The 25,260-nt window shown below is 42.9% G+C and overlaps 1 protein-coding gene across 2 annotated transcripts; it reads right to left on the reverse strand.

Moving 5' to 3' along the window:
• Positions 1-17,538: 17,538 nt before the first annotated feature.
• Positions 17,539-25,241, reverse strand: PLEKHF1 (pleckstrin homology and FYVE domain containing 1). Of its 2 annotated transcripts, none has more exons than XM_085303794.1 (2): positions 22,552-25,241; positions 17,539-19,911 (listed from the first exon to the last, which is right to left on the reverse strand). In XM_085303794.1, exon 2 carries the CDS (start codon positions 19,897-19,899, stop codon positions 19,078-19,080), a length of 822 nt encoding a protein of 273 aa, XP_085159920.1. In that variant the 5' UTR covers positions 19,900-19,911; positions 22,552-25,241; the 3' UTR covers positions 17,539-19,077. The 2 variants fall into 2 exon arrangements, with proteins under 2 accessions (XP_085159920.1, XP_085159919.1); XM_085303793.1 differs by having other exon boundaries at positions 17,539-22,188.
• Between the last annotated feature and the right edge of the window lie 19 nt (positions 25,242-25,260).

A 25,260-nucleotide genomic window follows, 5' to 3' on the forward strand; every position in this document is an offset into this window, starting at 1 on the left:
AAATGTTTTTCTGCAATTGTATGTCATGTAATTACTGTGAGGAAAATTCACCATCAGKCAAAGGAAGTCAGTGTAATCCCTTAAATTTATTGAAGGACAAGTGGTTTTAGTGAGCTGAGCAACAGCTAATTTGTGAAGAATCGTTGACCACTGGTAAATCAAGAAGCCACTGAGGAATAATTGCTTGGTCTTGGGGATTTGCCTATGGGTATTTCATTCCCAGTCTGGTCACCTTCAAGCCTGCACCTGCAGCAGTTCTTCGTGGGCCCTCCTTGGAGTGGTGCTTAGGACTGACTGGCCTGTTTTTAATTGCTGTTCACATGAGCTCTGCTCCACTTTGGCCTTCAAAGCTCTCATTTTGATACTTGCTACTACAACCTAGTCAGAAATATTTAAGTTATAAGCAGCATTAAGTCATTTTTTTATGAAGTTTACTAGCTGTGTCTCATACTGATTGTGGTTAAACTGCTTCTGCTCCTGACAGCTTTCATTTTACGTGGGCTCAGTTATCATGGTTCTTGTTTTTACTCAGATGGTGCTTSTTAGAGTTCCCTTGCAAGGGAACTCTTCACTATGAAATGCAAGTATGTTACAAAGCAATACAATGAAATCAAAGCCTTGGCAGGCTCTAAAAACCCATTGAAACTACTGTGCCAGTGCATTGCCAGACCAGTCTCGAGCAGAAACAGTGATACAGAAAGCTATGTGGTGTAGGCAGTTTCCCCCTGTTGAATATTGCTTTGGAAAGGGCTTCTGATGCAGCTTTGTTCTGTGCCTCTGCTTCAAAATGCTTCTGCCTGCTTTTCCTTTTTGTCTGTTGCCTTCTAGAATTGCTTAGTAAAGTTTCCAATTTCTTTGCTAGGTTTGTTAAAATTTTAGAGTTTGTTCCTCTAAAAAGTGACGTAAAAGTCATTGAAAGGATTTGTGTTTGCACAGCAAAAAACAAAATGCAAGCACTCTTTATTGCTAAAATCAAAATCAGTTCTAACAAACAACGGCTTTAACAAACAAGYATGATAGAAGCAAGATGGATTACAAGCATCAAGTTGTCCTGGAGAACTGCTTAAATGAACCCTTATTAACTCTTCAACTCCAAACCAGCTAATTTACATCTGATTTTGTTAACTATTTGGAATATGTGACACCACCCAGTAAACTCAGGATGCTCTAATCCTTTTGTTTAATACAACTCCCTTTGATTTTTTTTTTTWACATTACAATGACATTAAATTGTAATACCATCTTCACTTAATCCTGTAGCTATATAATGAATATTTTCAAAGTCAACATATATTTTCTCATGAATTATATCAGTTGCATCAAAGCACATTTTCTTTCTAGTCAAAACACACTCCCAATAAGTTGACACATCACGAAGTTTATTACTTTGCTACCTAATTAACAAAAAACAAATATACTCCATGTCAAAGGCAAATCCTCTGAAGATTTCTCTACTCAACATCCACCATTCAAATTTTAGTTCAGCAGGCCTTATGCTTTGCACAGCCATGTTCTTCTCTTACTGATTTTATCAAAACTACAGTGCATTTGCACAGCAGTCTTTCTCTCAAAAATCCTGGTGTGCATGTACCAGTTGTGGAGAGAAGTTGAACATTGTGTTAGTTCTGGAAGTAGTGAGGCTCAAGAGCACCCTTGTCCTTGGCAGGAATTAGGCCTTTTCTGGCTGTGAAAATTCTTTCTCTTTTACTAGCGACTGCCRTAGAGTGCAGGCCTCCTGAAGAGTTGTGGTCACGACTGCATCTCAGGCTCCTAGGCTCAGTCTTCTGGAGGAATTTGAGAATGAGAACAGAGACRTTGTACTGTACTGAGGATTGTAGCAGGGTGCTAAGGCAGTGCACGATGGTAGCATACCATGGTGACTGGGCCACTAGGCTAATGAGATATAATCATTCTTACTACCTGGAGTTCTAACAGGATTTGTGGCTTCACTCGAGTTCTGAAATGGGTGAAAACAGAGAATGGAGCTACGGTTGGCCTTGGGTTGGTCACAATATCCTTGCCAGTTGCAGAGGGAGGGCATTAGAGTTGTGTCTAGTTGGGCATCTAATAGGACTGAGGACTCCAAAAGCRTCTCAGATATGTAGCTCCCCCTTTGTACCCTTCTTAATGTGAGAGAGGCTTTTGGGGAAGTAAATTCTTGAATAGGTTTCTTTCCTCAAACAGGCATCCCTTCAATTTTGTCTGGGCATAAACAGCTTGTTGAAGAAAAGGTGCTGTTGGCRTTTTGGCCTGTGCTGTTTCACCAGTTGTCCTAGTAACCTCCTGTGAATTTTTATTAATGACCCGTAGGAAAGCGCTGAGTGCTGGTCAAGTTGTTCTGCTGCGAAAGAGGGTTCCCTGCAATGACCTGCTGAATGACCTATTTTTTTAGAGCATTTCAGAAGAATGACCCATTTAAGTTCACAAACRTATCACTCAACAAGACTTGTTGCTCCTTTGCCCACCACTGTGGCATTGAGATTTGCCCTCGACTTGGAAAGATTTATGTGAAACTTGAACATCATCTGTCATGCCCAGTAGTACATCTAGCAGTCCTAGAGTGCACGAAGAATTTTAAAAGCAGAACAATCCTGACAGCTCTGAGAAGTGAGACAAAAATGTAATTTACTAATCTTGAGTTAACAGCTGGAAATGAGAACCTAGACAGCAGCAGTAATCTGGTCAAAGGGGAGTTAGTCAAAGAGCTGGTTTTTGAACCTCAAGAGGGTCTAGCTGCTCTTAGCTCCAACTGTTTCATTGTTTTCATCACATCAGATTTCACCTATTATTCTAGTATGAAAAGTAACATGAATTAGCATTACTTTGGCTGTTTTCCTCAGGAGAGCTACCTGTTCTTCCAGCACTACACAAAAGTAGCTATGGAGAGCTTTGCTGAGGAAGAATATTCCCAAACTAGATATTCTGCATCTCTTTTTTTCAAATATGGCTCATGTGAACTGCTGACAGGAGAGGGTGCTGTGTAGCTGACCATGCAGGATTTCTTACTATCCAGTGGGAAAACAGTAGTTGCRTTTCCTTGAGTGTGCTGGCTGCTTTCCTTCCCTGCCTGTACTTTAAGCCCTTCTCACTTTGAATAGGGGAGTGGTTTATATAGATGCTTTGCTGATTGTCTTAAGGCGGTTTATTTAAGGAAGCCAATATCTGCTGCAGCAATAATCTGCTGGATGACTATGCAGAGACTGAGCTTCCCCATTCAGCTGTTTTCGTGTGAGATGGCAAAGACAATACCAAGTTCCTGATGGAGAGCTGAGGTGATAATTCCTGATGGTAAAAAAATRGGACATGATAGTATTAGCATTTTGTTGCTACCTTTTCTTTTCTATGATTCCAGTGACACGGTGTGCTATGTTGCGCATGGTAGCCTGAATGTAAGCTGCTTCACCCTGACAGATCTTCTTTCCCCTTTCATAGTTTATGGTTTATAGCTTTGGCCATGTGTGCTTCGGTGCATGATACAATGGTGACCTGAAATGTCTGCAAACACTCAGCACTCATTTCTTTCTTAGAAAGGAAGCCCATGTGTTCCAAAGCACTCAGGGGTGCTGGGCTAGCTCTTCTTTTGTAGGAAGGCCCTGGAAAATATACACAGCATAAAGCTACTGAGACCCACTATGTCAACATTTCTTTCAAGATGACAGTTATTTGATGATTACAACCCAGTGATGGTGGTTAGCATCCCTTTTCTGCCTTTTGATTGGTTTGTAGGAAATTAGTGTGACAAAAAGCAGTGAAAGATCTTGCGTATGGGGAAGGTGATTGTGTCATGCGAAGGCAGTAAGCAAAGTGATTTTATGTAGTCACACTCTTATGACAAATGTGTTCAGATGTTCTGACTGGGATCTCTTGTGTACAGCATGGAACATGGTCCTTGGTTCTTCTTGATTGTCAATAGTAACTATTTGTTTGGACAAAACTTTTATATCCTTTAGGATATCTTTTATATCCTTCCAACTGGGCTAACAGAAAAAGGAATGACGTGATTTGCTGCAACCTGATTGCCATCATCCTGTTGTCAGAATGCAGGATTTTTTGTTAATAAGACATCTCTGCTATGGTCTTATCAGAATGAAGGCCTTTGGGACCTAACAGAAGCCACACATTGCTCACTTTGATTAACTGGAAATGTCATCCCTCACTAAATAGAGGCCTTTTTTAATTGTTGTTCTGCTGGTTAGCCATACTTAATTTATACAAATCTAAGTATTTCTGTTAAAAGTCTATTCAGATTCACACAGCATTTAAAATTCAGTTCATCCATCTTTTCCTAATAGTGTTGCGGCAGCTCCGGTGGTGGTAACAAAGAAATATGGGCRGATTCAGGGATTTTATCCTGCCTAGGTGCAGTGGTAGAACTTGCTGAGCTCTGCCTACACTAGCAGTTTTGCCCCAGTGTAACCAGAGGATGCGTGGCTGGTCATGTAGAAGCAATGCTTTTCCCCTCGACCAGCAGAATAGAAGCTCTTTAGAGAAAGCAATAGCTCTTTAGAAAGGCTGCCATTACTTCATCAGCTGATACATAACTCAAGGCTAATACCACAGCAGCCTTTCAGACAGGTTGGAAAGCTTTTTGAAGAAATGAAGGCCTTTACGTTGCAGTGAGCTAAAGCTATTAGCCCCTACTAATTAAAACATGAGGTTTCATCTTTACCTTTCTAGAGATCACAGAAATCTATGTATTTTTCAGGCTGTAAGCCAGAAATCAAATATTCATCATGTAATTGCAGTAAGTCTGTGCTAATACTTCTCATTAAGTATGATTTATGAATTCCACAAGAGCCTAAGAGGTAAATATATAAAATTATTCTGAAGTCTGCAAAAATGAAGCTATTCCAGTTTCTTTGGATGACTGTTCAGCAGGGAGGATATATGCAAACATGAACATGACAGCTTTCAGCATTTGATAAAGAAATTGCATTTTCACTTCTTTATTTTTGTGCTTGTCTCAAATTGGTGTTGTTTTCGTCTAGTATCACTGCTGATCTTTCACCAAAGATAACATTTTAGCTGTCACTAAAGAAAGCAGTGTGCCTTGGTGGAAAGCCCGTTTTGCTGGGACTCTGAAGAGGTAGTTCATTTGCTGGTTTCTCTGCTTGTTTGCTGGGTGACCTTGAGTAACTCACTGACTCTTTCCTGAGTGCCTTTCACTTACCTGTCAATGGGAAATGGTGTGTTACAAAAATACAATAGTACTATTACACAGCTAGTCGCTCTCCAATCATACCGTTAAGATACCAGCATCAAAATAGGAAGAATGTAATGAGTGTTAGTAGAGGTTCATAGCAATCAGGATGAGGAAGAAACTGCTAGATAGTGAAACATAGCTACTTGCATTGTTCCAGGGGAGTGAAAGATATACGCTGATGTTTGACCTTAAGTAATTAGACCTTGCACAGGAATGTCTAACAGAATGCAAATATTTTTATATTCCTTGTTTCATGCTGAGTCTTTGTGGACAGGAGTGATTTAGAGTGAAATGAAGTCTTTCTCATACTCTGACATGCTGCTTTTGAGTATAGCACTCAAATATTCTTTTGTGCCTGAAGCTAGCATGAAAAATTTGTTATTGCTGTATCAGTCACTAAGATAAGATGAATAATCATTGTAATTTGGGGTCACAGTGCCTAAACTGAAGGGCTTATGTTTTTACCTCATCCCTGCTGCAATTCACTGAACAGTTTCATGTGTTGAGAAGATGTGACAAGTTAATCAGAGAATCAGAGTCAGAATCAGCCCCCYGCCCAAACATTTACAGAAAAGAGAAGTCAGTCCTGAGAGAGACGGTAGAAGTGACTTTTGTTGTGGGCTATCACAGGTGGCAGATTTTTCTTTAACCCTGACCATGCTCCCCCAAAGATTAGCACTTCCTGGGAGCTAAAGGAGATCTGTAGCTCTGGCTGAAGTGTGCGAGACAATGGGTAAAAGCAAAATGGGAAACAAAATTATAGATAAGCAAGTTCTTACATCTGTATGTATTTTCGGTTCAGGTTACAGTGCCAGTAGTTACTCTCTAGGGGATGTATTCTTACTCTGTCTCTGGTGTGCAATTCCATTTGATACTAATGGAAGTTTTCTGCATGGAAAAGGCTTTGTCTTTTAACTTCTGTCTGCATTTATTGAAATCTCTCTGGCTTTAACTATTCTACTCTTACAGGCAAAAATGAGGGGACTATCTAACTTTTCTGCCTTGCCCTTTCAGATTAATRTTAAGCCCTACATAACCAGATCTTCTAAAGTTGTAAGTTAAAAACTTGCTCCCTTTAGAGCAGTGAATGCTACAAAAAACTCAACAACAGAATATATTATTGTCTCAGGAGACATGGAGAGCAAGAGCAAATGCTTCAACTTAGGAAGGGAGGGGACAGGACAAAACAGTCTAGCAAATACTATTTTAGAGCAAAGACTTGCTGAAGTATCAGTAGGAATCAGCTTCCTGTTCTGCATCTATCCACTAGCTAAAGTTCATGGAGCAAACTTTTTTACTGGACTGCACTTACGTTAATTGCTTACGCAGGAACAAAGTCAGTTATAAAATGCTATATAGAAGCAGGCCCTTGAATCAGTTTTGGTTGGTTTCCATAAAAGGGATTTGCTTACTTTTTCCCAAGCTTAAGGCCATTCTCCCGAGGAATCTGTATATAGAAATATTTGTTCCATAACCACAGTGAACAGTCTTCCATTGCTTGGCAGCCGTTTACATACTTGAGGCTTTCTTCCCCTTCTGAAGTTTAACTCTGCAGGAGCTTGTGCTGCTGCTGAGCCTAATCCATCTTTCAGTCTTTCATGTCCCCAGTCCAGGCCCTGTGGGACTCAACTTTTGACAATGGTTGCAGCACATTCCCCTTGGGTAAAGGGCGAAGATTAGCCTTTGCATTGCACAACTGATGGTAAGGAGCAATGAGGATAACAAGGAGCACTCTCCTAGTGCTTTACATCTTCAAAGTGCTRTATTGATACTAACTAACTAATCTGCCAAGAAGCCTTGTGACAAAGGTGTGTGCTTCTACTACGCATAACTTTAACTGTRTTATATTGTTATGCAGTAAAACAAAATTGAATGGTGTTTGCAGATAGGAATGAGGAAATCAATTAACCAACTGCTGTCTACTTATATTTTCCATGCCCCAGCAGCTGAGCCAACTTCAAAGCTGCCCCATTTCTTTTGGTTAGATTTGGCACATCTTTAGGAACCTCAGATATTTAGGCAAAGCCCAAGCSGACTCCAGTGTTTTACAATGTTTCTACTTCTGTGTATGCACATCCATATAGGTGGCCTCCACCAGCTTTTAACCCCTTGTAACAGAGGGTACAGTCCCAGGGCTGCTAGAACTTGGGCCCTCTGGCTGTGCTTGAACTGAAGAGCCTCAGTTTCTGCGCTGCTGGTGCCTTATTGGACTTACTGTATTGTATRTATACTAATCACTAACGAAGAAAAGGTTGCACTCTGTGTATGTGTGCTATGTTGACATGTCAAGGAAGAATGGCTATGCTGTATTTTAATTGCAGGATTTCAAAGCCTTTCAGTGCAGCTAAGTCACCTGTCCCCAGTACTTAAGTGTCTGCAATCTTATGTCTGCGCAAGCCGCTAATGTGAACTTCAGCGACTGGTCAGTAGAATGGTAGGTCATGTTCAGTATTGATAAATGTCCATAGGAGGAAGATAACCCTCATTATATAGGCATAAATCTAGACTTTGAATGACCTGTTTCCTCTGAGGGAAGAGCTTGAGGCTACTGTGGATAGACTTCTGAAAATATAAGCTCAGCAACAGCTCAGAAGCTGAATAAGAAAGCTAGGACATGTGAGGAAGAAAAACAAGAACAAGGCAGTAAACTTTGTTGTCACYGAGTAAATCCAGGTTGCAGTTATATCTTGAATACTATACACAGTCTGCTCAATCCGGTCTGATTAGTCCTTTTTTGAGTCAGGAAGGGTAATGTACAGCTAGGAAAGATAAAGAGAAGGCTAACATAATAGGAGAGAGCATTTCTGCAGAGGGAGATCCAATAGATAAAACTTCAACCTGGAAAAGACACTAATGAGGAGAGCTTTAATGAAGGCTATGAATGGCACAGAGAAGAACAAGAAGAACAATAACATTACATAAAAGTCAGGGTGTACCCATTGAAATGATTGAGGTAAAGGAAGTATTTTTTCATGCAATGTAAAAGTGAATTGTGGAGCTCATTGGCACAGGATGTTCTAGGTGCCAAAACAAAAATGTGTTCAAAAAGTGATTAGGCAGATTAATGGAAGAGAAGGCCAGCAAGGATCATTAACACATCAGTCCTAATGCAACCATTGGCTTAAGAAGTCCTAAAGCACTGGCTGCCAAGAGCTACAACTGAGCGAGTATCACTCTGTAGTTGCCTTTTGCACATTTTCCCTAACTATTTTCAGAAATTCTGTTCTCGTTTGTTAARGCTGTTCTCATACTTTAACCCAAAYATGTACTGGGCKCATACAATTTTTGTAGTGTTGTGCCAGCGTATGTGCTACTGCAAGTAAAATATGACATGTGCTGCCAAAGTAATCATATTCTGAAAACAGCACACTTCATATTATAAGGAAAGTTTTTTCCTGTAGCAGGGGAAGACCTACCCATTTGCCTTTGTGTCTGTTATCCCTTCTCAGGAATGAAACCTTCCTCCCTGAAAACTTCCCAGTGTACAAACAAGTGATTAAACCATTGGAAAACCTATCCTCTGTCAGTCAGTTGCAGTTATTTCATATTCTCTAAATAGATTGCAGAGTCAGCATAAAAATTAAAATGGCTTTTATTGCTTGCTCCAAACAGAAAAGTCCTTTATCATGATGTCTTCATGCCACCTGAATCCAAATCATCAGACAATATTTTTAAAGAAGCAAAGCTCCTTTGACTCCACAGGTACAGTGGAGGTTACATTAAAATACCATCGTGCTACTGCTTTGTTTTGCAGAGGTTATTTTACAGAGAGAGATTACCTGGGTCATATGCTCATATAAAGGTTTTTCATATTTTCTTTTTGAATGATAAATGCTCTCTTAGAACTAGTCACTAATTAAAGTTTGTGTGAAAAACATCTTTTTCTTCACCCATCTATTTTCTTGCTGTCCTGCCAGAAACTATAGCAGACTCTCAGCTCACAGACATATTTGTCATGCAAGGCTTGTTCAGCTATAAAAGGCACATTTGGCCAGATACACTGTGCTTTAGGAAGTCAGGAATTTTCCACATTCCAGCATACATTCCACTGGCCATAGCTATGAGAGTTTGACTCCAGGAAAATTCAGCCTCTGAAGCACAGGAGACAGACAAACTCTCACGGGGGAGTGGGCGGGAGAGGACAGGCAGGGAGGAGAAAGTTCAAGTGCTGCAGGGTGGGAGGGAGAACTGTACTGGAAGTGGATCRGTCTGGTTTGGTCAAAACAGCTATTAATACCACATGTGGTTCTTGAACTGCATGTGAAAACTTGCTTCTCGGGAGCTGCATTGCTCATGCTCTGTTTAATGGCTAGCTCCTCTTCCAGTGCAGGGCTCTTCCCCATCCCCCAAGTGGGAGAGGGGATGCAATCCTTGTGGGCTCCCTGTGTAGTTCATGAATTGCCCAGATTCACCGCTCCTGAGTGGTGAGGACACTAAAAGGGGGCAGAGTTGTGTAGTATTTTAACTGTGAAGTTATTCTGATGACTAAAATAAGTATTTGCTTTCAAATTCCTTCTGTGATAAAGTCATGTGCTGGGCTCTGATTGCTGCTTGTCTCTAAGGAGAGAAAGAGACTGTTAGCTAAAATGACAAATACTCTGTAAGTGTATTACTGGAGTGCTTGCAAATGTGAAGGTCTAGGAAGGGCTGTGCTTGAGCAACACTGTGAGATACTGCACTGGCTCTGGGGGCCGAGGCTAGCTGCATCACAGACCCCATTTTTATGAAGGTAACATACATCTAGAGAATATGCTTCAAGTCTGCGTAAACCTGCTATGGTCAAATACAGTGAAATTGTGCCCCTGTGTCTACCACATATCAGGAGAGCAAGGTTTGGAAGTGCCACTTTGGAAATCTAGCCTCACACGCAAATAAGTGAGAGCTAGAAAGCAGCCACTCGGTGTACTGGAGTCCTGCAGTGCCTTCCTGAAGGCTCTGCAGGCTGGGCACTTGCTAGAAGATTTCTCACCTTTTGTGTCACTGTCCTTGTTGCAAAGGAATGAGACAGAAACGAGCYGGTGTGTCAGACTTCATAACTGAGGGCAAATATGGAGCTGAGATAAAAAGCTGTATGATTTCATGAGATCTCTGAACCAAACAGGGACTATGAACACCATTAAGTGCTGGCATTTGGCATTTCTAAAGAGCTTTTGAACCAAATTTATTCCACTGTGGTGCAGATATAACAATGTTGGGAAAATCCATGATGCAGATTTACCAGTAGTACTTTTCTAAGGTACCTCTAACTGCTGTGTTATAGGAATACCAATGGTACCACTGAAGTCTTGAAATAGCAAAGCATGGCCATCTCTGTGCATCATCCTCTCTTGATTAATGCCATAGCTCTTTACAGTTGGGTTTCATAGGACCTCTCATCGTTAAGGCTCCTTCCTCCTTCCAGATGGCTGCATTGTTTGACATCCCACGTGCCTGGTGGGACCTAGCACAGATACATGTGTTTTCTCAGCCTTCTGGTCTGCAAGTGCCTTGAATGTGGTACTAGTAGAATGAACAAATGCAGTGTCAGCCTGACACCAGGTGGGCCAACTTCTCCCATGGCCACAGGATCAGGGCAATTGATGCTGGCCCATCACTGCTCAGGTCTGGAGGGTAATGTGTCTCTCCCGCATGAGTCAAAGTAGAGAGCTATACTGCAGAGGCTCTGGCAGAGTTAAAGCACAGTTTCACTCCTCCCTCTGCTCCACTGTTGTGATTAAATAATGGCAGCTGTGTTAGGCTGTTCCTGCCAAACTAGGAGAAAACAGTGTCTCCTCTGAGAGAGGGGACACACCTGCAAGTTCTGTGAAGCTTCCTYCTGCTGCAGCTCTACTGTAGTGGCTGTCCTAGGGGTGAGGATGACTCCATGAGTGCTTTCTGCCTTTCTGCTCCTGCTGCTGGGGGTGGCTTTCAGTGCTGCTGCCGAGCAGTTCCCGGTACCGCAAGGGAGCAGGGTTGGGGAGTACAAAGGGTGTGACAAATCTTASAGGAACACACAGAAGACCTCTTGACTAAGAAAGCTGCACACAATGAAATCTTGCTGGGCTGCCTGGCTTCTAGAGGCTGGTCAGTAAATGGGTTTGCTCAAGTACCTTGTTTGGAAGTAGTTAGAAAGTGTTTTATCTGAAACTTAYTGCCGAGTAAGCCTTCCTCAAGACAGAGGCTCCGATGGAAAYAAAGTGGTTGCAACCAAGGTGCTGGTTGTTCTGCTCTGCACTTTGGGTTTGCCAGCTTGCACTATAGTATCTGACCACCCATTCAAGCCATTAAAGGCTGGTGCAACAGTTGAGAGTTGTAATGGGTCTTTCTAAGTGCTGCTTTCCTGATGGGAAATCCCAGGCACAAGGGTTGCTCTGCTGCTCTGATAACATGTAGAAACAGGAAGTGGCACATGGACTAATGTGTTGATCCAGCAGCTCATGAAGAGATTCCCCCCACTTTCCCCCAGCAGGCACATTCACCYTTGCTGCTGTCTGCTTAGGTTCTTAACTCCACATGTAGCTGATCTGTTGTTGGGGTCTCTCAAAATAATCACAGCTTAAAAAAACCCTCTGTTGTTAAACTAACGTGGCCCATTTTGGTAGATTCAAGGAGCAGTCTGAAGGAACAGGAAAGGTGGTGATAAGCAGCTGGGCTAGTTTAACCTACTTCATCCATAGCCAAAAAGACCTGTCTACCATTGATTTGAATAGCAGATATCTCCAGTGCAATTGCACTTACATTTTAGTTTGTCCTACGGATGCTTTGGTCCTGAACAATGACTGGGAAGGGTTTTTTCTATATGTAAATACAGGATGAACAATGAATAGCTGCTTCTTGAATGCCTCTGAGACAGGAGTTGGTGCAGATTCTCTGAACAATAAATGAGCACTGCCACTAGATAGGCAGGAAGCTCAGTTTTATTCATTTGGTACATGTATATAATACATTAATGGTAGACCTGGAAGAGCATTCAGCAGTAGCTGTGACTGAGTGCCTTGAAGCAGCATAGTGCTCTAATTGAAGCTATTCAGATAGCTGGATGAACTTGGTTTGGTCAAAAATTCACTTACTGTGAGACAGGATGTATTTGATGATTATTTTAGTGTTTTCTTTGATGCCTGGATGATCTGTTTTCAAAATCAAAAGATACACCCATCSCATAGCAATTAAGGCATTCATCTGAGAGATGAGTTCATGTCAGAATAGATCAAGTAYCTCTTGAATCTAGGTCTCTGCTGTGCTGCTTGAATGCAGTCACACAGGCTAATGGTTATTTGGGGGGGGGTGTTATGGGAGCAGATTCCTTCTGATGGCTTTGGATGAGAGGAAAGAAAAAACCCAGTGTGAAAGGCCTATGTCACACTTCTTCCTCTGATATCTCTGGAAGACTTTTCATATATGAAACCACTAAGGCATCTGTTTTTATCTTATATGTAATTTTTCTGATTCAAAATAGTGACCTTTTATTTCTTATTGTTCTCTGTTGGAGGAAAAGAGGCCTGGCTGGCCTTGAGTTAATGTTTTTCCCTTCTCAAATCCTGTTTTGCTAAGGCTTCTCACCAAAACACATTGTTTTTAGGATAAAAATATAAAGACAAAATAAACTCTCGTGAAATAGGAACCAAGTGTTCTTTAATCAAAAAAAGAGGTTAGACAAAGCTAAGAAGAGTGTTGCTGTGTCCCCTCTCCAGCAGGCGAGTCCTCAGCCAGCTGTGCAGGGCTCCCTTGCAGCAGTGTGGAAACCAGTGCTGGAGCGTCACTGCTGTGCAGCAAATGGCTGTGCACAAGTGTGGCTGGATTGTGCAAGAGAAGGCACTGTGCAAACGTGCTTTGTAAGAACTAAAGCTCGTATTTAGTAACTCTCCTTTTTCTCTACCTTTTCTGTTATATGAAACTGGAGAGATTTTGTGCAACTTCCTATTGGATGTCAACCACTGTCCAAGAGGCTTACGGAAAACCTGCTTATGATTTATTTCCATTTCTGGGTCTGACTGGAAAGAAAACCGAATGCCAACTTCAAAGGGAGTTTCTTAGCATTACTCAGTATGAGATACTGTTTCCTTGCATGCCTCTTCTCCTTTGGTTGCTGTCCTAGGAACTGAGCACTGACTGCTCTTTCTGTTTTGAGGTTTTACAAGGAGGCGCTCAGACAGGAAAGGCTCTTTCCCACACGTGTGCTACACTGTGATTTCCCCTGCATGTGACAACTGTTTGTTGCACCCTCAGTGCTTTACCCCGTGATGTGGAAACAGGAATGTGTTGGAGGTCTCTGTATAACCCATTTCACAGAGATTCAGTAAAACCAGGCCAGCGTGGCCTTGACTATGGGTGGAAAGCATTAACGGAGATGAAAGTGGTAACCTGTGGGGCTCTGCTGGCATCTGGAGAACCACGTGCTCTTCCACTTGTGTTAGGAGTGGGCTGGACTGCATGGGGGAGAGCACTGCAGCACCTACCTCCTTGGGGTCATCTCCTGTCCTTACCGTGGAGACGATGCATTTCCCGTTACTACCTTGCTCCCTCTGCCCTCTGCTCTGTACTGGCTCCTGATGGCAGCCCAGCCCAGCTGAGCTTCCTCTCCACCACGCAGCAGTGGAGAGCGGCACATATGAAGTTGCAGTCTGGCATTCCTCTGGGACTCGGTCATGTGCCAAGGAGACTTTGCGCAGTTTCACAACCAGTGTGTCAAAGTGGTGTTTACTTGAGGGGGTTGTTCATTAGCTCTGAGATGCATGAAACCAACCTGACAGTGACTTTTCTGGTATCTAAATGTGACATGAAGAGAAAACTAGCCAACTTCCTTTAAACAGCATTCTTGGCTGCTGCTTCAATTGTGAAAGCTCATCACAGTCATTCATGTTAGAAGAGCGATAGTGTAGTGGTTATGACATCTGCTTTACATGCTGAAGGTCCTGGGTTCAAGCCCCAGTGGAACCAGCAGCAGGAAATCTTTGGGAGGTTGGACTAGATGATCTCCAGAGGTCTCTCCCAACCTCACTGATTCTGTGAAAACTACACTCAGCATACGCTGAGGAGCTCACTCTGAGCTGACAGGGGATTCCTTCCCAGTCACTGCTTCTCAGCACTGAGGCTGTGGAAAGCATCTCCAGTGCTCAGGACTTGGTTGGTTGGGCTGGCATTTCTTGGAAATCTTTTGCAGTCCTGTGTCCTCCATGGAACTGACASTAAATGTAGTTTAACTTCCTCTTTCCCTTAACCCCTTTCTTAAAAATCTAAGGTTTAGAGCAGAAAAAGTCAGAAATACAAGCCTGTATTTTCAGTTTGAGACATATCAGCAGTAGCTGGAGGCCCTCTGTGCTCATTTGTTTCTTCTGTCAATGAAAAATCCTAAGATGAAGAAAATGAAAAACAGCCTTGCAATAGTAGAGAGTTGGAAGAGGCCATGGGCTGTGGCAGAGCCAGAACTCCTGCTTGGATAGAAAGTGTTTAAGTAACTTGGAGCAAAAATTTAACAGTGAAGCTGGCTCACATTATTGCCTTCATACACTTGTGAACTGTGCTGAGTCAGTACTGTCTCTCGTCTTTGTGGTGTTCCTTGGCTTTGCCCTGGGGAAGGTTGCGCACACAGTTTTTGTTGAAGCTCTTTGACCCTTTCTTTTCACCTATTCACAAATCAAATCTCCCAGTTACTTTTCATTCTGCTTTTATGATTGGCTGCCACAATAACAGCATTTTCCTTATCATCCTATTGACTTTGGAGAGCTGATGTGGATTTCATCATTGCATAGCCTTTAACTCTGTTTTCCTGTCATTTTGCTGGAGAATCCCCAGCAATTTCAGCAGGTCTGATATTAAATTCAAGTTTTGTCCATCTCCTTCAATGCATTAACTTTCTTTTTGCTCCTGACAGCTATGAGGACAGTCCTCTGGCTGTTATGTGCCCATCTGAAAAGCATCATAGAGTATCATAGAATTGGTAAGGTTGGAAGGGACCTCTAGAGATCATCTAGTCCAACCCTCAAACGAGTGGCTGTATGGGGATTGAACCCACAACCTTGGCATTAYGAGCACCACACTCTAACCAGCTGAGCTAAACCTAAACAATGATTTTGCTGAGGGCTAATGAATTCTTGCATTTTTCTAAAAGTAACTAGATTCCAACTAGTCCTTCAGTCTCTACTTGTCCATTTCTTYGCTGTGTTGCTCCAGGATTTACTGAAATGAAAGATCTTCATTGTACCTTCTTATTCCGCTGCCTTTCCCCGCTAGACAACCCTCCAGGCTGCAGATCTATAACTCTTTTTGCCATTCACTGCTTTCCTGATCCAGCAGCTGCAAGCTTAAGTCAGTCTAATTTAGGGCTGCCACCGTCCTGCCTGGTTTGCTCTGGCTGTGCATTATTATCCYTTCCTTTGCATCATCACGGATGCTTGTCCTAGTGCCCTGGCTGGGCCAGCTCAGAGAAGCAAGAAGTTTTCAGCCAGTGCGATTTCCTGAGCTAGCTCACCACGGGCTCAGGCAAGCACCCAGGTGGGCATGCAGAAGGGGTGGCTGTATAGTGCTGCACTGATCAGATCCTCAGGCGTTCTGGTAGGAGGCTGAGCAAGAAGCCCCTTCTGGCAGCTGCTATCCATGCACCATGTTAGGGAGACTTTCAGGAAAAGGGTATGACCCTGCAAAATTTCCAGCATACGTTCTTTCTCAAAGTGTGCATTCAAGCTACTCCTCTTCCTAGTCACATGAGTGTGCAAATTTTAACCAATCTCTGGTAACAGATTTATTTAGCTAAAAAAACAACCAAACAGAAAACCAAACAAAAACAAAAAATGCCCCAAACCAGGAAATGCCTTGGAGATGGAATAGAATCAGGCTGGAAAACTCCAAAATGGACTATAACAGCAAAAACAGTAATGTAAAACCCATGTGTTCAGCAGGCTAGAAGCCAAGAGCTGCAATCCCAGTGATGAGCTCCCAAGCTTGGCTAAGAAAACTAAAGAGGAAGGAAAAAAAAAGAAGCTTTGTTTAAATCTAAGTTTCATCTTTTCCTAGGCAGACTCCCCTTACCATACATACTAACAATTTAAAACACAGGTTACTTAGGCCTCTRATGTGAAATGTCTTCTCAAATCTCTTCCATCCCCAGCCATCTCCACGTCCTCCTGGTCATCACTGCCACAACAGCCAAGGGTCTCAGCAGCAGCTGCTGTGCAATACTCTGAAGCACTCTGCCCGCACTACTGCATAACTGGGCATAGCACTGATCCACTGCCTAGCAATAACGGAAAATGTTGTGAGAAAGCATCTTAATGTACACGAAGCCAGTATGTCTGTAAGAAGTGTAAGTACTAATGTGCACCTTATGTTCAGATTGATACTCAAAATACCAGTGTTTGTGATGCTAACTATTCACCCTTTTACTCAAGAGTGTCACAGCTTTTCTAGCCTTGACTCTTCTCTGTAAGAAATGGGGAAGTAAGAGTTGCTGGAAGATTTCTGCATTTCAGGAAAGCAGGAAAGGCCATGAACTATTGCATGCACAGAAGGTTTCATTTTTTCCTTTTTTTTTTTTTTCTCTAAGAAAAAGTCTTGCTCTATAACAAGGCATTTTTTTTAAAGCTGTGACTACCCCTCATTAGTAGATAAGAACAGTTCATAGCTCTTTTGGGGCCTGTTAATAGTAAGTTATAGTATCTTTATGGTAATAGTATCTTTTTTATATATAAAGATTTTAAAAAGCTGATCACAAAGAGGACTATGGAGAAGTTTGAAAACTGGAATATAGTTCTGAACCAATTACCTGGAAGGAACYAGGGAGTTTTGCCTGACTAAGGAGTACAGAATTGGAATTAAGCTGTTGAATCAAATTTCCATAACTGTGCTATTTTTGGCTTGTGAACTATTCTAATGGCTGTTTACTTTCAAGGTCATTTTCTGTTTGCATAGCATGTACACCCTTCTGGTGGGTGGGAGGCATTATAAAAACAATCACTGCTGCTCAAAATTATGAACTAAACTTGAAGAGGGACAGAAAAAAACAGAACTCTGTGTACTTATTACTTTAAAAAACAGAAACATCTGTTTAGGTCATGAAATTTGTTGGCCCACTCTAAGCTATGTCCCCACCAGAAAAATACCATTTCAATTAACAAAAACTACTGCAGGGGATTGCAAAAGACTTGGAAAACTTGGTCAGATGAAAGAATGGGGTAAACAGAAAGGAAGCATCAGGTTTAGCAATTTTTCACTCATACTCACCTTAAAATAGTAAACAGAAAACTAGAATATTCATCCCATGACTGAGGAGTGCTGAAGAATTAGAATTCATACTAGGCTGGCCACACTTAAATCAAAGCACGTGTCCTGTTTCTCAAAACTCATTAAAAAACAAGACACTGTTGTGCTTTCCTGGCTTCTTCCAGTTGATCATATCTTTATTCACATACAGTCATATAATACAAATTCACTGGACAATGGCAGTTTACAAGAAAGTAAGAATAATTATTTTGAATGTAAATTAAAAATACTTAAGTCTGGCCATTTGTCATACAATGCAGTATTTGGACCAGCTAATGGTAAGGAAATAGCTTGTAACATTGCAAGCATACTCTCATTCATGTTCCTTTCCAGAGTATAAGATACACAGTACAAAAATATACTAAGAAATAACTGAGATTTTGTTGTAGAAGTGTCTGCTGCAATACAATTGCTGTTGTCTAACTTACATTAGGATAGAATATTTGAATAAAACAGTTTATTTCTAACCTGATATGAACTTAAGAGTTCAAATTAACTCAACTATAAAGTCTTGGGGTCTGGTCTTGAAAAGACATTCAGGATCTTAACTTTGAACTCAGTGAAACTGATACAAATGAGATGAGCACACAAGTAAGCATCYACTTCCTTGGGGTCTTGCTCAGGAGGCCAGTGAAAGTTGAAATGCTGCACTTCACAATCCTAATCTAGGGCATTTTCTGGATCTTCCTTCAAAACTTTTAGCAACTCTTCCCTGGGCTACTCTTTTACCYGATAGGCTTGAGTTTATCAGCCTTTGGTAATCTGGTGAATCCACCTATTTTGAGATCTGAGGCTTTGCACTTAGTTGAGTCAACTGCAGGAAGCCTCTTCCTTACCTCATTCCTGTGTATAAAATCTTACGCCTGTTTTCCTCTCTTCCTCCCTCCCTGCTTGCCTGGTATCACCAAAATGGCTTCTTTCCAYGTGAGAGCTGAATGCTCCAGCTCTTTGCTACAGCTGCTCCTCTCAAGCCTCATATGACCTCTCTGCATTCAGAGCATGATTCCCTTAGTGTYTCCAAGGTTCAGAAAACCTAGTGTAGAAAGCAAAGCCTATGCTTATATTGCTGCAGAGAAGCTGTCTGGCTGGGCTTGCACACTTATGATGAGAATCTTTTAGAGTAAATGTAATGCTTATGGAAAATGCCAGCCCTGGAATTTTTCTGTTCTCCACAGAGCACAGCCAGCAAAAGCACCAGGCTTCTGCAGTGCCCATCTGGAGGTCCTCTAGCCTCAGAAAGACAAACTCATCCCTAGCAGACAAGCATATTTAAATCAATGATTTCTTGCTCCTCTTCCTTCCAATTGTAGATCTCAAAACATTTAAGAAAATAGATTAGTATTGCTTCACTTTTGGAGACAGGAAAACTAAGGCACAGAAGGGTGAACTCACKTGGACCAGCATTGAGCTGCAGGTCTCCTCTACCTTAGTCTGTTTCTCTACCTGCTTGTGTAACATGATACAAACTCTCAGAATTTCTAGGCGCAACCTCCTATGCCTGTCCCCCAAATAGACTGCACACACAGGGGCCAATATCCACCTTCCTAAGTACAGCCTCCAAAGAAACTATCAAGAAGGACATGCATTGGAGGCCAGAAGTTGGTTTCCCAGTTTTCAAATGCCACTTACTCCCAGGAGGGTCAGCTATGGAAAGATGACCAAGATACTTCTGAAGTATAAAACTCTGTGTCTGCTGGCCACTGGTCCACTTTGTCATCATCAGATTTGTCACTGTCRTCACCACTAGAAGGTTCGTAGCCTGGCATGGCAGCATGGAACTGCTCTGGCTGCCTGAGATCAGCCTCTGCTTCCTTCTTCTTTTCTGCCAGCAGCTGTCTGTAGCACAGGTTGCAGACCCTCAGGGGCTTGGGGGAGAGCCGTGGCATCAAAAACCTCTGCCGGGAGCAGTCTCCACATACGACAAAGCCACACTTGCGGCAGTGATGCCTTCGGGTGAGTGTGGAGAATTTGGTCTGGGTACAGCGCATGCAGATATCTGTCGCCTTGTCCGGGATCCAAGGGGCAGCATGCTCAGTGGAGGGCTGCCTGCCTGTCTTTGTCAGAAGGTGTCTGATGCACTCCTCCAGATGGCTGATCCACTCTTTCCTCTCTGTGAGGGAGGCTGCAGAAACCACAAAGGACTTCTTTGAGGTTTTAATCATCCAGCGGTTCTTCATCCGCAAGGTGTCTGGCAGTGTCTCCAAAGTCACGTCTTCAAGGGGGATTATGTGCTGGGAATTGTATTTTCTTTTGTTGATCACTATGCTCCCATACACGAGGATGTCGTTGAAAAGGAAGAATATACGAGGTTTGGGTTTCTTGCGGCATTCTTTGGTTAAAATCCCTTCCCCTAAAAGGACCCTCCCTGGTACAGCTAAGGGCTGCCCAGATGCCCCAAAGCAGTTTTCTACAGCGGCAATGCGCTGGCTGTTGATCTCAGTGTTTACAAGATGGTCCACCATCTCCAGCTCGCTCTGAAGAAAGGAAAATAAAGGAAGTGGTGAAGCTGCACCAAACAACCGTACCAGTTGACCGGGTAGCAGACTCAGGCCCAGGAGAGAAATTTCTAATCTAAACTGTGATTATGATAAATCTCATCATGCTTTACTTTGAAAAATTGCTTTAAAAAGGTAATAAACACAAGTTTCTGACCTGCTTTAGTGGCTAGTTAAAGCAGTTCAGTTTAAAGCAATACAAGCCCTCTAATGTGGAGTCACCTATTCCAGTACAACCTTTTCTACCAGTGTAACTGTGTTCCCATAATAGAGAAAGCAGGTTGGTCTGACATACCTTTTATGTAGTACTTTTATGTGGTTATGTATGTGGTTACATACTTGCACAGGAGTTACTGTACTGTGATAATTAGAGGGTCCCATCCCCATCCCCATCCTGTCCCTGCCCTCTTGGTGCTGATGGCAGGGAGCACAACTGCAACACAGCATAGACGTCGTGCTAGTGCAGGGAGCTAACTGATGGCAGGCTGATGCAGACTCGGGGCGAAATCCTTGGTCTTTGGAGCAATCTCACACTTCTGACCATACGCCCTTTTCTTGAGTTACTATGCCATTCTGAGCCAGAGCTAAGGTAATGTTTTAGAAGAAAAGGCCAGCAGGCACTGTTGTTTGTTGCCTCTGATTCTCCTTGAATGACAAGAGGRAAAAAAACTACCATCCATGTGAACAAAGCCACACAAGCCAACACCTGCCTCCGCTACCCCAACTATGTATGGGCCACCAGTGCCTCCAGTTAAAAGACACATCATTCTGAAAATGCTCTGACCCATGCTGAAGGGGAAGTAAGAAGAAAGCATGCTCATCCTTCCCTACACCTCCGCACCATCATTCTCATAGTAACTAGGATTTTTCTAAATACACATTTTTAAATATACAGATAGTCTGAAGCAAAAGCAAATGTTTTGCTATCCTAATTTGTAGGAAGGGAAGCAATTTATGTTTGCAAGTTCATTTTTTTTCTTCTTGACCCTAATTCTTTCTGTGTTTAATGGTATTGCCCTGAGACCATACAGGCATAACATCCACGAGAAAGTGAGTCATTTCCTCTTTAAGCGAGTTCAGAGATATAAAGGTAGTTCAGAGATCACGAGGTAGCTCAGAGATCATAGGAATGTGTGTAGCCCTAGTTTCTATTACCATTTCATAGAATCACTAATACAGAGGCCCTGTCCACAGTATTTCCCATCCTTGTACTGAACCTTTACAGCTGTGGAGTATTGGAACCCAGATGGGAAAGGGAAGAGAAAGAGGATAACATGCTGAGTCCTATGTCTTTGGGATAATGATGATTTAAATTCTTGTCTTGCCCTTCACCCCAAAGCACCTCTTCAGACTGCTAGAAGGGAAACCACAGAATAGCTGTTCAAGGTTGCTGTGCACTATTTCTCTCTTGCCTGAGCTATTTAACAAACAGACTGCTTAATTCTTCTGAGTTTCCAGAATATTCTTCTTTGGAGACAACCAGGATATTCTGAATTTCCCTACAGTCTGCAGAAAGTTAAGGCACTGGTTTAGCCTAAGGAGAGAATCTGAATGAAATGAGCTGGTCTGCAGAAACAGCTTTCACTGAGAAGTGTTGTGCAGCCAGTGCTTCTGAAAAGCTGGCTCCTGTGACTGCACATCACTGGGATTTCTTGTTAATCCACGGGGACAGCACCTTTGGCAGCACACGGGCTTGTTTGGAGTCTGCCAGAACACGAGCATCGCCTCTGTAAGCCCCATCGACTCTGTGATGATCGTTCCAAGAATGGCCTTTCAAGAGCTTGGGGATCATCTCTGATAGTGACACGATAAGGTGAATATGATCTGACAAGTCACTAAAAGAGGACAAAACCATGGCCTCTCTCGAATCAGAGAGATGACCCCAGGGTCTCTGACTTCTTTCTGTAAGGATGTATTTCTTCAGGGTATTGAAGCACCAGACAGATTTGATGGAGTTGGACAAGGCTGAGCATATTCACTCACGTATGTTCTTCAGTATGAAGTGCAATTTAAAATTAACTGCAATGTAGATAACAAACTACCTTCAGAAGAAGTCAGAGAAATGAGCAGCTCTAGAGTAGCAAAATGTTTCTGAAAACATTCTGCTTTCTGAAGAACAAACRGRGGGAAAGAAAGAGGCAGGCTTTGGCATGCTGAATGCAAGAAGGAGCCCATGCCCTTCTCTCCTGAGATCAGTGCCGAGCCAACAGTCCATAGTCACGAGGTGGTCATCATGAGTACTCCTCCAAGGGTGCACTGCAGCCAGATGTGGAAGGGTGTGATTAGATGAGTAGTGGCTGAAGTAATGCCCCAAAGAACCTCCCATTTCAATACACATATTCAGAAGCTATATGAAGGGATTTATTATTTGTTGTCAGGAGAGGAGAAAGACTCCATCCCCCTCAGTGATTTGCCAGCCTGATTGGATCCAGGGAGCAGATCTGCTACAAGATCTAAATTCAAATCTATTTTGAGTTGCACAATACAGCACATTTATTCTCCCTCTTAATTGCACAAAATTGGGCCATAAAAAGGTTGAAGTACAAACAAATAGGTAGGGCAAAATACAGTCCACAGCTGAATGCCARATTCCCAGACTTTGAATACCTGGAATCTTACCTCTCCTGGGATGTGTTCTCCTCACATTTCTTACAAACAAAAGCTGGATGAGGTGCTTTTGAGTGAAAGGGACAGAGGAGCACATAAAGGAAGAAGAAAAACAGAAATTACAGGTTGGAAAGTTTGGTGTGGAAAGGCAGCAAATCCAGAAAAAAATACTATATAATTTTTGGCACCAGCAACACCAAATGTGATAAACCAAGAAGTTAATCCTGTTCTCTCCAGTTTCAGTAAATAAAATTTGATTTCTGGGTTCTCTTCTGAATTCCGTTCCTGACCCCCATCATGATTTTTCCTCTCCCCCTGTCATGTTACTCCATCTGTAAAGTAGTAAGGACTCTGAAGGCTATGTAGGACTTATGGGGGAAAGAAATGACTTGAGAAAGGTTTAGTATATGCAGTGGTTAGCAGTCTACAGAAGAGAAGGAACAATATGTAAATAAATCCTGCAGGAATCCCTATATACTGCTATGGCTCACTTCTAAATTATTAATGCTTCTGGATTATGAAGCCCCAGCTTTTTACATAAAACTGCATCTTTTACTTTTATTCTTTGTATTTTAGAAGTATAGTCCACTTTCCCAAATGAGTGTGGTGCATGAGACAGCTCTACTTTTAGAGATCTCCATGTACCAGCTCCTAATGGTAATGAAAAAGCTTTTTTCAGAGATAAAGACTATGCCTGCAAAGAGCCAGAAAATGTAAGCTATCTCATTTTAAAACATGAGTGCAATCAAGCTTTAAAGTCACCCTATTTGATTCATTTTAGTAAATATTGCTGTGTGTTTGTCCAAGTTTGTTCTGCACGGTTAGAAAGATTGTGATGGTTATTACCTAAGTAATACACATGTAGGCACATATGATGCTTKTGACAGAAGTCTGTTTGGTGTTGACCTTTTATATATGGGGGAACTGGCTTAAGCTTCATTTCAGATGTATCAACTATCTATAACCATCAAACAATAAACTCTTAATTTAGCCCTAAGCTTCTGACACTGTTGAAAAAAGAAGAAAGGAGATGTGCTAAATGAGGGCAGGTGGATGTGCTTTACTAGTATTCTACTTTTCATAGGCATAGCATAGCAAAGTTGTTTTATTTTGTCATGAGGGTTCTTACATGTGATCAATTATTATGCGGTGAATATATAGCTCAGTAAATATGACTGATAYTCAAAAGGAAAAATACCCATTTTCTTCTGCACTCAACTCCAGCATTAAGTTACATCCTTTAACAACAGGCACTTGTTAACTTGTGAGTAATAAACAGCTATGTTGATGCGTGAYAGGTAGAGCATCTCATCTTAAGCTCCTGGGTCAGTGAGTCTGTGGTAAGTTTTTCAAGGTGGATGGCTTGGGTGAAGATCCTTGTGAGCTGCTGCACCCAATTTTTCAGTCCTTGGTGTCAAACTGAATTGACAGTCTTGGTATTCCTAGCATACCTAACGCAGAGGATGGGCCATAAAGATCCGTGTGTGGAGAGGGGATCTGAGTGCGCAAGTCAGCCAGCAGAAAATGCCCTGAGCCTCATCCCTCTCCAGGATTCACACCCTCTTTCTGTTCACTCAGCTGTGAAGTCTTGGTGCTTGCATAAGCTCTTTCTCACAGGACAGGGTAAGCAGGAGGCATTCACTGTTTATTTAGGCCCAGAGCACACTTATAGAGCAGGCTAAGCACTGTTCCACTCTTTTTTTTTTTTTTTTTGCCTGAGGGGGATTTGAACTTGCATCTCCCTCCTTCTTGAGCTGCTGTAACTACTGAGTCACAGGGCCAGAGAGAGAGCAGGGGTCTGGCAGCCCCTTTCTGCCATGCTCAYGGGGACCCTGGTTCAGTACGCTGGCATTTTGGGAAGGACTGTCCCACTGGGCCCCAGATGGTGAAATGCCACCAGCCCCAGTAGGAAATGGGCTAACAGAGCTACTGAGTTTCTTGCCACTGCCGCTGGGTAAGTCCACGACTTCCAGCACATGGCTCACCAGAGCGCGACGGGAGAAAGKGCTTTGGCAGAGCTCAGACCAACGCCACTGAGCACAGGTTGGYAGTCCAAGCTCAGCTGTGGCTCTTGCATGTACCACCCAGGTCCCAAGGTGTCCAAACAACTTTGTGGCGAGGGAAGGAAAGCCCCAAACCCAAGTATCAGTGTCGTCCCCGTCCCCTCCGCAGCTGTCTGTCCATGTGCACAGCCTCRAGCAACGGCAGCAGGGCGGTACGCCAAGCGCAGAGCACGTCCCCCCATCACTCATCACCGTGAGCCTGGCGACGGATCATTTCCACGCGCCTCCCTAAGAGGCTCTCTGGCGTTCGTCCTAGAGSCTAAGGGGCTCCAACAAAACCCTGTTTGGTCAGGCCACTGGTTAGAGGAGCTCTAAGGAGAAACCACCCGCGCAGCCTTGCCCCGAGCGTGAACAGCCAGCACGGGGAGCGCTGCGTTCTGCATCGCTCCCAGCGCGGGCAAGAGCGCGTGCTGCGAAAGAGGGCGCGCGTGGCCGAACGTGACGCGTTCCTCTTCAGACAGAGCGACAAGATGCATYTTTTGTCTCTGTTAGCATCAAACTAGGCGACTTAAGGATCCCTTCTAACCTTGAAACTAATCTAAGCAGTTCGATCATCCCTTGGGCCGTTCGGAAGCGCTAAGGCGCTGCGCAGCGCGGCAGGGAGCGGCGCCGTGCCCGCGCAGCGCTTCGGCCGGCGCCGAGCCGGTGCCCGGCGCGC

Source organism: Rhea americana, unplaced genomic scaffold (genome assembly GCF_003343005.1).
Source record: "Rhea americana isolate MKP2758 unplaced genomic scaffold, rheAme1 scaffold_20, whole genome shotgun sequence".
NCBI lineage: Eukaryota > Metazoa > Chordata > Aves > Rheiformes > Rheidae > Rhea > Rhea americana.